General features: G+C 35.9%; 2 protein-coding genes across 2 annotated transcripts; both read left to right on the top strand.

Moving 5' to 3' along the window:
• The first annotated feature begins 1,049 nt into the window (after positions 1–1,049).
• LOC134795018 (carboxypeptidase B-like) lies at positions 1,050–6,623 on the top strand. Its single transcript, XM_063766868.1, has 6 exons — positions 1,050–1,129; positions 2,112–2,321; positions 3,489–3,594; positions 4,040–4,162; positions 4,791–4,979; positions 5,968–6,623. The coding sequence occupies exons 1-6, from the start codon at positions 1,062–1,064 to the stop codon at positions 6,574–6,576; spliced, it is 1,305 nt and encodes a 434-aa protein (XP_063622938.1). The 5' UTR covers positions 1,050–1,061; the 3' UTR covers positions 6,577–6,623.
• A 734-nt stretch (positions 6,624–7,357) lies between these two features.
• Positions 7,358–10,814, top strand: LOC134795020 (carboxypeptidase B-like). The gene is made up of 6 exons (XM_063766869.1): positions 7,358–7,477; positions 8,484–8,696; positions 8,922–8,965; positions 9,290–9,474; positions 9,781–10,098; positions 10,256–10,814. The coding sequence occupies exons 1-6, from the start codon at positions 7,413–7,415 to the stop codon at positions 10,808–10,810; spliced, it is 1,380 nt and encodes a 459-aa protein (XP_063622939.1). The 5' UTR covers positions 7,358–7,412; the 3' UTR covers positions 10,811–10,814.
• The last annotated feature ends 2,550 nt before the right edge of the window (positions 10,815–13,364 follow it).

Genomic DNA, 13,364 nt, shown 5'->3' on the forward strand with positions numbered 1-13,364 from the left:
TATTATCGATCTCAAGCTAACTGAAGTGGCATTCAAAAAGTAAGATGGGGGGAGGTAGACCTGTAAATGTAGACCAGACCATAACTCGTCAATTATATATAATATATTTAACATTTTTGCAATACAAATAAATAAGTACTTACATAGCTTTTCACTTAATGAATGCACGTGACGAAAATACCAATTTATAAATTATCGATATTATCTGATTTAATGAACGCGATATCGTTCTAGATTGTATTATTACGGTAATCCTCGATAGATGCAAAAGTAGACAGGGGGTCATCTGCCCTATCGTAAAAAGTCCGACTAAATTAACTCTGCAAGAAAAGAGTAACTCTTCTGGTTAATTTAGCACATGTGCGTCCACCGTCATACAAGTTTGTTCCTAGGCCACGCCCCCTGGCAGTGAATGCGTTAAATATTATAAAACGGGGGTTTTATTATGTGCAGACATCGTAAATTTTATTGCATTTTCGGTGCAGCGGAGTGGTGTTAACGGAATTGGTCTAGATAATTCCAACTGAAATTGTAAATTAAGGTTAATATTAACGTAATTAACGCTAATTAATCATTAGGATTGAAATTGTTTATACCAATTCCGTTAACACTCCGCTGCACCGAAAATGCTATAAAATTTACGATGTCTGGTTATGGGGGTCAGGAGATGGTAACCATGGCGACGAATGACAAGAAAAACTTGATTCACTCTCATACGGGCGACCGGTCTGGCCTAGTGGGTAGTGACCCTGCCTATGAAGCCGATGGTCCGAATCCTGGTTAGGGCATTTATTTGTATGATGATACAGACATTTGTTCCTGAGTCATGGTCGTTTTCTATGTATTTAAGTACTTATATACATATTATATATATCGTTGTCTAAGTACCCACAACACAAGCCTTGTTGAGCTTATCGTGGGGCTTAGTCAATTTGTGAAAAATGTCCTATAATATTTATATTTATTTTATACCGTATCTATAGATGAATTTAATCATTTAGCGAATCAATCAGCTTAATTAATTATTGTCACTGTGGCGACGTTTCTGACCGGCTAGAGTCATGTTTCGGGCTGTGGTATTGTTTCTATTTTTTAGTTTAGCTTACGCTAAACATGAAATTTACGATGGGTGAGTTTAGTTTAAGCGAATTTAAAGGGGCCCACAGATTACCAGTTCGCCGGACGATATCAGTTTGTCAGTAGTTCGGAATACCAGCATAGGTATATACGTCCCACAGCTGGGCGTCTCACTCTGATTATCTTTAAAGGTGTCATTCGGATAGCAACTGCAGCCGCATTACTGTCGCTGCATTACTGCTGGTACCTACTTGCGTTAACGCGGTTGCTGTCACTGTCAGTGGCGTTGACCGTCGAAGTATTTAGCAGATGGCGCCAGCATAGCTTGCCCTGTCAATCCCTAGAATTGTTTTTTTTAATGGAATTTTATGCCCTGGATGCCAGCCCTTTCAGAATAAGGGGCAAGCTATGATGGCGCCATCTATGCAAACCTTTGACAGTGGCCAACCCCTTTAATTACCGTAAAACGGGGTGAGTAGGTTTCGCGGGGAGAGGTGGGTTATGAATGGGGAGAGAAGGTTTGAGACGGGTGAGAAGGGATTTTAAAGCTACTGCTACAAAAATAATGTATTCCAATTCAAAATGGAGCTATAGTAATACGCATAATAAAAAAAAAATCGATCCAACAATCTTCCAAAATCACCTTTGCATGAAAACCCCTCTCACCCCAAATACGAGGCACTACGGGGTGAGGTGCGGTTTCCTCTTACCGTCAAAGTTATGAAATGGAACTGCCCAAAATAAAATAAAAACTAAAATACAAACGTCCGGAACACTTAGGGCCACTTGCACCACCCCACTAACCCGGAGTTAACCGGTTACACCGTTAACCCAGTGTCAAATTGTACTGGGAACCATGGTAACTCCAGGTTTAACCTGTTAACCCCGGGTTAGTGAATGGTGCAAGTGGTCCTTATTAATAAATTATTATATACACCATTCAGTTTTCATACGTAAAAATAAAATGTTATCGAGGTTTGAATTTCAGTTTTGACTCCATCAACACATCATAAATAACGTTGTCTTGCTTACAGCCATCAAATTTTCAAAGTCACCGTAAAAGATCATAACCATGTCCTGCTGCTTAAAGACCTGGAGGAGAACTTCGGGCTGGACATATGGTCGGAAGCCACCCTGGACCATCCAGGTGTGGTCATGGTGTCAGGAGCCAGGACCAAGATGTTCCAGGACCTGATGGCGGATGAGGGGATACAGGCTGAGCTGGAAGTGGAAAATGTGAAGGCGTACGTTTTTTCTTCCATACTTATATATATAATATTATAAAAGGAAGTCTGTCTGTCTGTTACCTCTTCACGCTTAAACCGCTGAACCGATTTAGATGAAATTTGGTATAGAGATTGTTTGAGTCCCGAGGAAGGACATAGGATAGTTTTTATCCCAGAAATCATCCCTTAAGGGGGTGGAATTTTGTATGGGGACTTAACAACAACAGCATAAAAAACTTTGTCAATAAGTAGGAACTGTCCCGCCCGCGCGGTGTAGCACCGGCGCTGGTGCACGATTTAGTTGAAATGGTAGGTATAGAGATAGTTTGAGTCCCGGGGAAGGACAAAGGGTAGTTTTCATTCAAGACATCACCCTTTAAGGGGGTGAAAAGGGGGTTGAAGTTGTGTTTATCCTTTTGAAACTATCCGTCTTCTTGTCTTAATATCCTTCTTAATAGCCTTCAAAATATCTCGTCTTGAGTCAAAGAGAGGTTTACTCGGGTAATTCCGAATGTCGAAAACTGTCGGATAATTCCGAAAGAGACTTTTATTATGATGGAATTAAGGGTGATTTTCATCTGAATTTCGGAATTATCCGACATTCGGTAATACCCGAATACACCTTACCTATTTTTTTTTAGTATAACCTCCTAGTCCCAGAAGCTTAAGTTTTGTTTTTGAATTTGGAACCTTGTCTTATTTAATAAGAGTTAAAATTAAATTTTTAATTAAAGCCTTTATAAGGGCCTCTGGGACTAAGGAGGATAGAGTATTCAAACCACACCGTAAAAATATTGTTTAATTTGCTCTGCTTTGTCTACTACTTACTGATATTAGGATAAATTACCTATAGATGCTCAAGCAAATCTTGTCAGTAAAAAAAGGCGCGAAATTCAAATTTTCTATGGGACGATATCCCTTCGCGCCTACATTTTACAAATTTGCCGCCTTTTTCTACTGACAAGACAAGTATAGTTAATATTTTAACAAAGATAATATCGACAGGTGACAACCAAAACTCACTAATTACTAAAAAATAATGAATCTAAAATCGACCTTATTTTGGTACTAATACGGTTCACTGGTACAAATGGCTATGAACTTTTGGTGGTACTTAATTAATGAGTTTTGGTTGTCACCTGACATTGAGCCTACATTGTTTGATAATATTTTTTGTATACACAGTTTGTTGGATTTGGAAGACAAATTATTCGGAAATGCGCCAATCAAGAACCGCACTTCTACTAAAGCATCGGCTTTGCCTTTGAATAACGTCTACAGATATGAAGAGGTAATACCGTCAACCGGGGTGAATAGGGATGGCTGGGGTGAATAGGGATTTTTTTTTATTAATAGTATTAATTATTAATACTCACAAATTGTATCATACAAAATCTACTATGATTTTCAATCGAATTATACAGTTTGTGTGGGTATTTTATTCACCCCAGCCATCCCTATTTACCCCGGTTGACGGTACCTATTAAAACAATTTCGTTAAAAAGATAGTCATAGACAAAACTGTATGAACAGCCAGTTAAAAATTGGAAAAATTGGAGCTTTTAATTTGAAACATGTTGTAGCGTAGGTACTAAAAAAAGAATTTTTGAAATTCAACCCAATTTGGAGTAAAATATGGCTTTTCTACGCAAAGTCACGGACGGAGACTAGTTATACTAGATTTTTTATGGCCTTAGTTAAATACCTAACAATAAGTATGTACCTTTAATTTTCAGATTGACGCCTATTTGGAAGAATTGGCAAGAGCATACCCAAACATTGTTACTTTGGTAAACGCTGGCAAAAGTTTCGAAGGCAGAGACATCAAGTATATAAAGATATCTACCACTAACTTCCAGGTTGGTAGGTCGGCTAGTACTACTTCTAAAATATCTTTTCTTAGGTGGATATACCTAGATAGATGCTGCTAGCGTAACGCGTATGCAGGTGGCTATGAAACAGTCGTATATAATACCTACATAAAGTATCAAATAAGTATAATTATATACAGAGGTATCGTTACCGGGATGTTTGATCAGCTATAATAAATAATCAATAAGCTGTCATGTAGGTAGCAAAAGACGCAAACAGATTTATTGTTTGAAAGAGTCATTACAATGGCATAGTCATGTACAAAGCACGGGTATAGTCTCAAACATTAGCATACAATTTAATTCTTACAATAAAGCCCAATTCAAGATTCCCCTTTGCCAGGCGTGGCTCATTTCGCAATTTCGTCGCGTCGCTACAAGTACATGCGGTCCACACCAATTTTGGTGTTTAGCCATAGTAGTTGTCGCGCACCGCTACGGAACGGCGCTTGCGCCACCTTACGGTCATATCTGTCGTAATAGATGCGTTTTGTTAGAGAGTGAACTTTCTGTACCTAGTACTATTATTTATTCTGTGCCTTTCCCTCCAAAGTGTTGGCGTTAACGTAAGGAGGCATTTGCACAATTCTAATTCTATTTAACTCCTTTTACCCAGGATACCAGCAAACCAGTAGTGTACATGGAGTCTTTACTACACGCCCGTGAATGGATCACGCAGTCAGCCACTCTGTACGCGATACAGAAGCTCGTCATTGACGTTACCGAGCAAGACTTGCTGCAGAATATCGACTGGATTATCCTGCCTATTGCCAACCCTGACGGGTTCGAGTTCACGCATACTGATGTAAAATATTTTTGATTATAGTTGAGACATGACTAATTTAGGTTTTAAGGTGTTTAAACTGTCTAAACAGAGCTCTAAGTTTTATCTCTTCGGTACCCGAAACTGCGCCGGGCCGGTTTTAGGTGATAAAAGTAACAGACAGAAATTAGGCTGCTCATTAGCTTTTGGAATGATCCGACTGCCATTAGCAGAATACAGAAAAGATGCCTTTATAATGGCTGCCCCCCGCTAGGGTGTTTCATTTTTCCGAATTTTCGATTTTCATCTGACTTTGCTCGAATTCTTGTTCTAACTGATAAAAAAATATTATACGTTAAAAAAAATTAAAATCGGTCAACATTTAGAGGTTGCACAACATCAACAAAGATTTTTCAAATAACCAACGACTCTACATCGGACGGTAGAAAATGGTTTAAGCGGCTACCATCAAAGCGGAGAGTAGTGTGATACTGAACCTTTTACATATAAATAAATTTTAAAATTAGTAGTAAACTTGGATTTTGGTTATTCGATAAATGTTCTAATTAAGATTTTTCAGTTTTTCCACCAGTTTCCAAAGGAAAAGTGCTTTTATCGTGTTTTAGACGCAAAATTCAGTTTTCTCATTCGATTTTAGTATCAGTTCATTATATTTTGTCATTTTAGAACATAGTTCATTTTCACGCAATGTATGGGGTTCTCACTCTACCTTTTCAACTTGTGCAACCTCTAAACGTTATTCGATTCTTTTGAAAATTGAAATAGATAGTTTTTAGTGTGGGGAGACTCCATTGGTGAGCAAAGTCAGGAAAAATATTACAACTTTTTTTTCTCCATACAAAAGTGAATCACCCTACCCCCCGCCCATCCAGTTTGATTGAAAAACAGTATTTATTTTAAATTTTATTTGTATTATTTATGATGTATTGAACTGTTAGCGTATAGCTAATTACCTTACGTTGATCTTATCCTCATAATACCTATATATTTAATTAAAATATAATTTTAGCAACGTTTATGGAGAAAGAACCGTGCCCTCGGCTACATGATCGGGGACTTGTGCGTCGGAGTCGATCTCAACCGCAACTTCGACGTTTTCTGGTCCGAAGCTTCCAGCAACATCGTCTGCATGGACACCTTCCACGGGAGAGCTCCTTTCTCAGAACCAGAAACAGCTATCATCAGGAACATCGTTGACGAGCATAAAGACCGATTGGAACTGTTTCTCGACATCCACAGTTTTGGCAGCATGATCTTGTATGGCTACGGAAATGGTGTTCTTCCAGCCAATGGTCTAAACCTTCATCTTGTCGCCGTCCGCATGGCCCAAGAGATAGACGCTGTCAAAATGAGTTGGAACAACAACTATATCGTCGGTAACGTCGCTTTGGTTTTGTACGAAGCATCAGGGTCTGCTATGGACTATGCGAAGGTTGTGGGAGTACCGTTAGCGTATACATTTGAACTGCCTGGTCACAGATTTGGCTTTGGAACTGGTGCGGGATTCTTTGTGGATCCTGATTTTATTGAGCAGGCTGGATTTGAGACCTGGGAAGGTATTAAGGCAGGAGCCAGAAGCGCAGTGGCGAGCTACAGAACGAAGCTTGATGCAAAATAAATTGTTTGTTGTTGAAGGCGTTTAATATGCAAACTGTTGTTTTATTTAATGTAACTATTCGTCCAGATTAAATTCTTTTATCTAATGCCCGGGCCACACTAACGGGAAACGCCGCTTATTATCGCGATAATCCCAGTGTGACCGTATGAAAAATTTCTATAACTATTATGGCGATAATCAACGGGGTTTCCCGGCGTTTCTCGTTAGTGTGGCCCCGGCATTGTAAAATGCTTACCGTCAAAAACAAAACTAAAGCTTAACCTATTTGAGAACAATATGATATTCGTTATTTTTATTACCAATTATATTATTATATATAACATCACCACCAATTGCTTTTAGAAAGGATATAATGATTTTAGTAAATACAAATAGATATAATATCAATTTTATTTTTATATCTCGCAATATACGAGTATAGGTACTGTACGTACGGGTCGCACCGAGATCGAAATTAAATTCTGAACTAATAGTTATGTTATAATTTTATTGACGTTTTTGATATCTTATCTTTACAGAGATATACCTAAATAAAAATTTACCCTTGCTAACTTTTATGTCATTACTGTCATTAGTGATCCATTTATTGGTGGTATTTGTTAGTAATGTTGTTGACAAATAATAACCATATTAATTAGAAATAAGTTTCCAAGACACTATCAATCACTACTATCATGTTTATCATAAATATTTGATTGTTTATCTGCAAATATTATAAAGTATTTAAACATTATCAATAATCTTGCCCCCCAGATAGCTACCTGTGTCAAGAAAATCAAACTTAATAGTTTCTTTCTTGGTTACCGTTATTGCGGCCGTGTTATCGTTTTTGTAAAATGTTATTTTTATCTTTGTTATGTTTGGTGCCTCTAGTAGTTGCTAAAAATGAATTGTACATGGGGTAAGTAAGACAGCTTAATTTTTTTGTGAATTGGTTGAATTGTCAAAATTTTACTTAATATGCATAATATGTGTGTCGTAATATGCATGAAACAATTTATAAGAAAAAACTATGTTGGTTCATAAGTATTCTCATATGAGGAAGGAAGACCAAGTTACCAAACTGCCTGTTATGAACACGTACTTGAGGACACACGTAAAATACGAGAAAAATATCATTAATATATAATATTATTACAAGTTGCAAAGTTATTTAACAACTAAGACCATTCTCTCATAATTTTGCTCAGATGGGTTTCACGCCATCGTGCGCTAGATATAGTTCGTTTTTAGCATTAGAAAGAACTTGTAAGAAGGTAAGCGATCATGACATGTCTTTTAATTGAAAAACGCTTTTTAAAAATCAATAACTATTACTTATGAAAGCAGAGGAATATAAAAGATCGTATTAGATTTATAATTGTTACATATTTGCAGTGACTTATTTTTAAAATGTGTTTTTCAATTAAAAGACACATCAAGATTGTTTACCTTATTTCTAATGTTAAATAAAAACTTTTACAAAAAAAAAGAAAACCGACTTCAAAAAGGATAAAATAAAATATAATCCGTTTTTAAGTATATGCGTTACTAACTGATATGTTTGAAGTCCTTGGAAGGACCTTGGAAGTACCTCCTTTCGAACAAAAAAATAATTACTCAAATCGGCCCACGGGTCTCGGAGTAATCGATGAACATACATAAAAAAAAAACATAGCCACAACCGAATACAGAACCTCCTCCTTCTATGAAATGGAAGTCGGTTAAAAAAACGAACTTTAGGTAGTAAAATGAAAAGGTTTGTAGGAAAGCCTGATTCTCTCATGCACAAACTCATTAATGAATAGGGTAGTTAATTTTGTTTGGAATTTATTTTAAATTTTAACAATAGATTGTAACTCACTATGTAACCAATGGATCTTAGTAATTTGAATAAAGAAATTACATTATTACTATCTATTTTGCAGGTACAAAGTTTACAATGTAAAACTCACGTCACAACAGCAGCAGGAAAATTTACACCTGTTAAAAGCAGATATAATAGACTACTGGATAAAGCCAAACTTCAAGTATGGCGTCACAGGTTTAGCCATGCTGCCTCCCTCACATTTCAGCTGGTTTGAAGAAAGGCTTGATGAGCTGCAAGTTGACAAGGCAATTGCTATTGAAGATGTATACGAGTAAGTTAATGAACTATTCGCCTTCTTATAAAATGTAAATGCTACTGAAAATTAGAATAGGTACATCGCCCAGTAGGTACATAATTCATTAATATCTTCTTTCTATACTAAAACAAGTTCAATATAAAAATAGCTAGAATAATTAAATATAAATTAATCACTGTATAGTAGAAGACGTTGTAATACATATCGACTCATGGTAAACATATATTTTTATATTTATAGATATTTATCGGCCAAGGAATCAAGTGTCACAAAGAAGGCACCAAGTAACGCCTATAATAACGAATACCGATCAGATGACGAGGGAGATGATAACGATAGAACTGAAGAAAATAACGTCACTGACGAAGACGGTAACAGTGGCAATGAAACTGAGGAAAGTAACGTCACTGACGAAGACGGTAATGGTAGTAATGAAACTGAGGAAATTAATGTCACTGATGAAGATGAAAATGGTGGCAATGAAACTGAGGAAACTAATGTGACAGATGAAGATGAAAATGGTGGCAATGAAACTGAGGAAACTAATGTGACAGATGAAGATGAAAATGGTGGCAATGAAACTGAGGAGAATAATGTTACTGATGAAGATGAAAATGGTGGCAATGAAACTGAGGAAACTAATGTCACCGATGAAGACGAGGACGGTAGCAATGACACCGAAGAAACTAATGTAACTGACGAAGATGATAGAACTGAAGAGATTGACGTAACCGAGGAAAGTGAAGAGGATGATATCACTTTTGGCTTTGACGATTATTATCGATACAACACAGTTAGTATCTTACCATACTTAATGAACTGCAGCCCTGTCCTGCCCAATGTTTGTTTATGAATCCGTTAGGTTTCAATTACGCGGTATTTGGATTAAATTATAGCCATTATAAGTATGAGCGTTATGTTTCACGTAAATTGCCACTAATGACAGTAGTTACGGTAACATTAACTCAATACTATTATTATGCCCTAATTGTTTTTGTTATTTGAACTTCTTTGTCCATTTGTTAGACTATACTAGGTTATATCAAGTTTATGACACTAAAATGGTGTTACAATTCTAACCCAGTTTCCTTGTTTTCAGATACTGAACTACATCTACAATATACGAGATGCCTATGAAGATTCTCAGACCACTTCTATTGAAGTTGTAGAATTTGGATCAACTGATCTTAACAGACCTTTGGTATATCTAAAATTAACTAGAACCGGTGGCGAAGAAAACAAGCCCATTATTGTTATCGAGGGAGGAATAAATCCAAGGGAATGGATCACTATACCCTCTGCTTTGAAGATTGTAGAAGAACTGTTAGAAAGTAACCAAGCGAGATATTTAGATAATTTTGACTGGATTGTTGTACCTGTAGTAAATCCTGATGGATATGAATACACACATACTGACGTAAGTAGTAGGTATATAGAAAATTTTCTCCAAGGTCAAGCTTCTTAGATACTGGCGGACTAGAACTAGTCTTTATTTGCTTTAGTCTGCTATCAAATTCTCATTGAATATATTTGTATATTGTGTAAATAAACTCTTAACACTTATGATTTTACAGCTTCGTCTTTGGGAGAAGAACCTCAGCACGAAAAGCAATTTGGGCTTCATCTGTCCTGGCGTCAATATCAACAGAAATTTCAATATCGACTGGTCCAGAGCCGATTCTAGTTCCAGTGCTTGCAGCCACCTTTATGCTGGTACTGAAGCAAACTCTGAAATCGAAACCCAATTAATTCAAAGTGTCGTAGATACTTACAGAGATCGGATCAGAATGTACATTTCTCTACAGAATGGTGGAGGATATATCTCTTATCCTTGGCAGTATGAATTCGCTGCAAGTGGTACATTCAGACAAAACCATTTGCTTGCCATGGAGATGGTTGCAGCAATGCAAGATGAATATCATCTGGATATAGCATCAGTAGCTTACGGAGATAGAGCGTCTGGTACGAGTTCAGATTATGCTAGAATTAATGATGTGCTGAATGCTTTTAATATTGATATTGTTAGACGAGGAACTGATGGAGTTATTGTGCCGGAAAATGAAATTGTTGACATTGTTGAAGATGTTTGGCGTGCTGTGGCTGTCGCAGCTGATAATTTGATAAACTAGAATTAAAAAATATAATCAAATAGTTTCATTCGTTTTTCTACGGATGGTCAAGATGGTATATTTAACTAATTATTTAGGTAAGGAGTGGTACGGAAAAAAAGTAGCAGCACATTATGTGGATTTTTCATTTTATTTTGTAATAATTTGTAAGCAGTTTATTTCTATAGTGATTTGGAGATACTATTCTTTACAATTAAATACACTCGTATTTAATACAAAAGGGTGAATTAGAGTTTTCGCGTTTTATATTACATCTCTCATGCCACTTTTCGAACAGTGTCTTTTGAAGGAAATTATAAGGTATTTCTCATACACATCGTTTTTTCTAAAAGTTTGATAAGCGAATTAATACATTATCAAATTTTTTTTCGTTCTATATAAAGCTTTTTTTATTTGACTTCACTTTGTGGTAGTTTCATGGATTTTCTACTTTTGCATATTTGCCATTTTTACAGAGATTTGTCTTCCATAGAAAAACCTCTGTCATAGGTTAGAATGGAGAGACTTCCTAACTACCCAAGATAAATTCCAGTTTATTGGAATAGCTTATTCGTTAGATGATGTTCTTAAAAGCATAAAAAAGTTATGAAAGTGGAACTTCATTTGTGGCGTTGTAGAAAACGGTCAACAAATATTATCAATTTGTACTGTTCAAAAAGTTACAACGTACATTGCAATAAAAATAAGAAAACACAAACAATTTCATATTTATCGATATTATTTTATGTTATATTTTTATTTTATAGTATAATTAACTAAATTACAAAAAAAACTGCCTTATAATTAGCAAAAAAAGTATACCATATAATTCACTGCTACTTTTTTACTGGACCACTCCTTATAGTACCTAGATAACAAAATATCTGTTAATACTCGTAGTTATTCGTCAATGCGCAGTCTCTTACCGGAATGACTGGTTTATTCTAGGTTAGACCAAAACCTTCAGGCCAAATCCGAAATAAATTATAATTTCTGCCTTTGACTGAAGTAGGTATTTTTAGTGAAACCTAGAAGCAGTCATCTTATGAGCCTACAAATGATAGACTTAATTGGCATCACTCTAATGAAGTTAATTTAGATATAGCTGTCAGTCATTTAGTTGACTAGTTAAATCAAATGTTATAAATATTATAATCTTCACAAGACACCAACATCCAGACTGAATATACACAGCAACATATATTGTGGAAACATTGTCTTGTATTTGTAGTTAACGTTTATTAATAACTTACTCACATAATTTAATAATAAAACTTGTAAATAGAATAAAAGTGTAGAGAGTGAGTGTAGAACTCCTAGGTAGTGAATAGAATCAGGCGTTACTTTGCGGAAATCCATATAAACAACAAATAAACAGGTGTAATGATCCCTCCGCAAAATTCCGTTATTCTAATATGGCCTGCCTGATTTCTAAGATCAAGTTCGCCATACATTTACTATAGCGTACCTAAGTACTTGATCTTAGCAAAACGGTCCAGACTATACCGTAAAATGGGGTGAGTAGGGTCAAAACTGAAATTCAAACCTCGATAACATTTTATTTTTACGTATGAAAACTGAATGGTGTATGTAATAAGTGTTCCCGACGTTTGTATTTTAGTTTTTATTTTATTTTGGGTAGTTCCATTTCATAACTTTGACGATAAAGAGGAAAACCCACCTCACCCCGTAGTGCCTCGTATTTCGGGTGAGAGGGGTTTTCATACAAAGGTGATTTTGGAAGATTGTTGGATCGATTTTTTTTATTATGCGTATTACTATAGCTCCATTTTAAATTGGAATACATTATTTTTGTAGCAGTAGCCTTAAAATCCCTTCTCACCCCCCTCTCAAACCTTCTCTCCCCATTCATAACCCACCTCACCCCGCGAAACCTACTCACCCCGTTTTACGGTACTTAGTCAAAATGCGCTCCAAAAACATTTCCGGTCACAATCACAACTCAGTGCTTATTGAAATAAAACTGATTTGAAGTAGAAATGTCTCACCAAATTGGAAACTGATCCCTCACGGAGAAGGGAAAATCTCATTTTAAACTCTGCAATAACGACCCTCTTTCAAAATTTAATACGTTTCGATAAGATTTGTTGCAGGGTCTCTTCGACTGCTTCAGATGGAAATTCTATTATTGAGAAATGGGAATATTAGATAGATACCATTAAGCTTTATTAAATTTAATTCTTTGCGAAGAATTGTATTGTGGTGTGGAATTCGATAATTTTTGTATTAACTATGTTCCATTTTTGTGTGACATTGAGGTTCGATGGATAACTGTAGGTGCCTCGAATTCTAGATAAAAGATATTCAATTTTTTTTTAAATCTTATCTTTGTTGTAGGCAGTTTTTGGGTACGACAAGAGATATTAATGTGAATAAGAAATAGTATACGAGTTAGATACTAGCTAGGCTGCTGTTGAAGAAACCTGTTGTGGACGTAAGTATATTTTGTTAAATTTGTACCTACAGGCTATTTTTTAGTTACAAACATTTTCTATTACTAAAATAGAGGCAAAATCCACAAATCAGACTTAGTCAAGCAAATAACAACTGCAAC

This window comes from Cydia splendana, chromosome 11 (genome assembly GCF_910591565.1).
Source record: "Cydia splendana chromosome 11, ilCydSple1.2, whole genome shotgun sequence".
NCBI classification, from domain to species: domain Eukaryota; kingdom Metazoa; phylum Arthropoda; class Insecta; order Lepidoptera; family Tortricidae; genus Cydia; species Cydia splendana.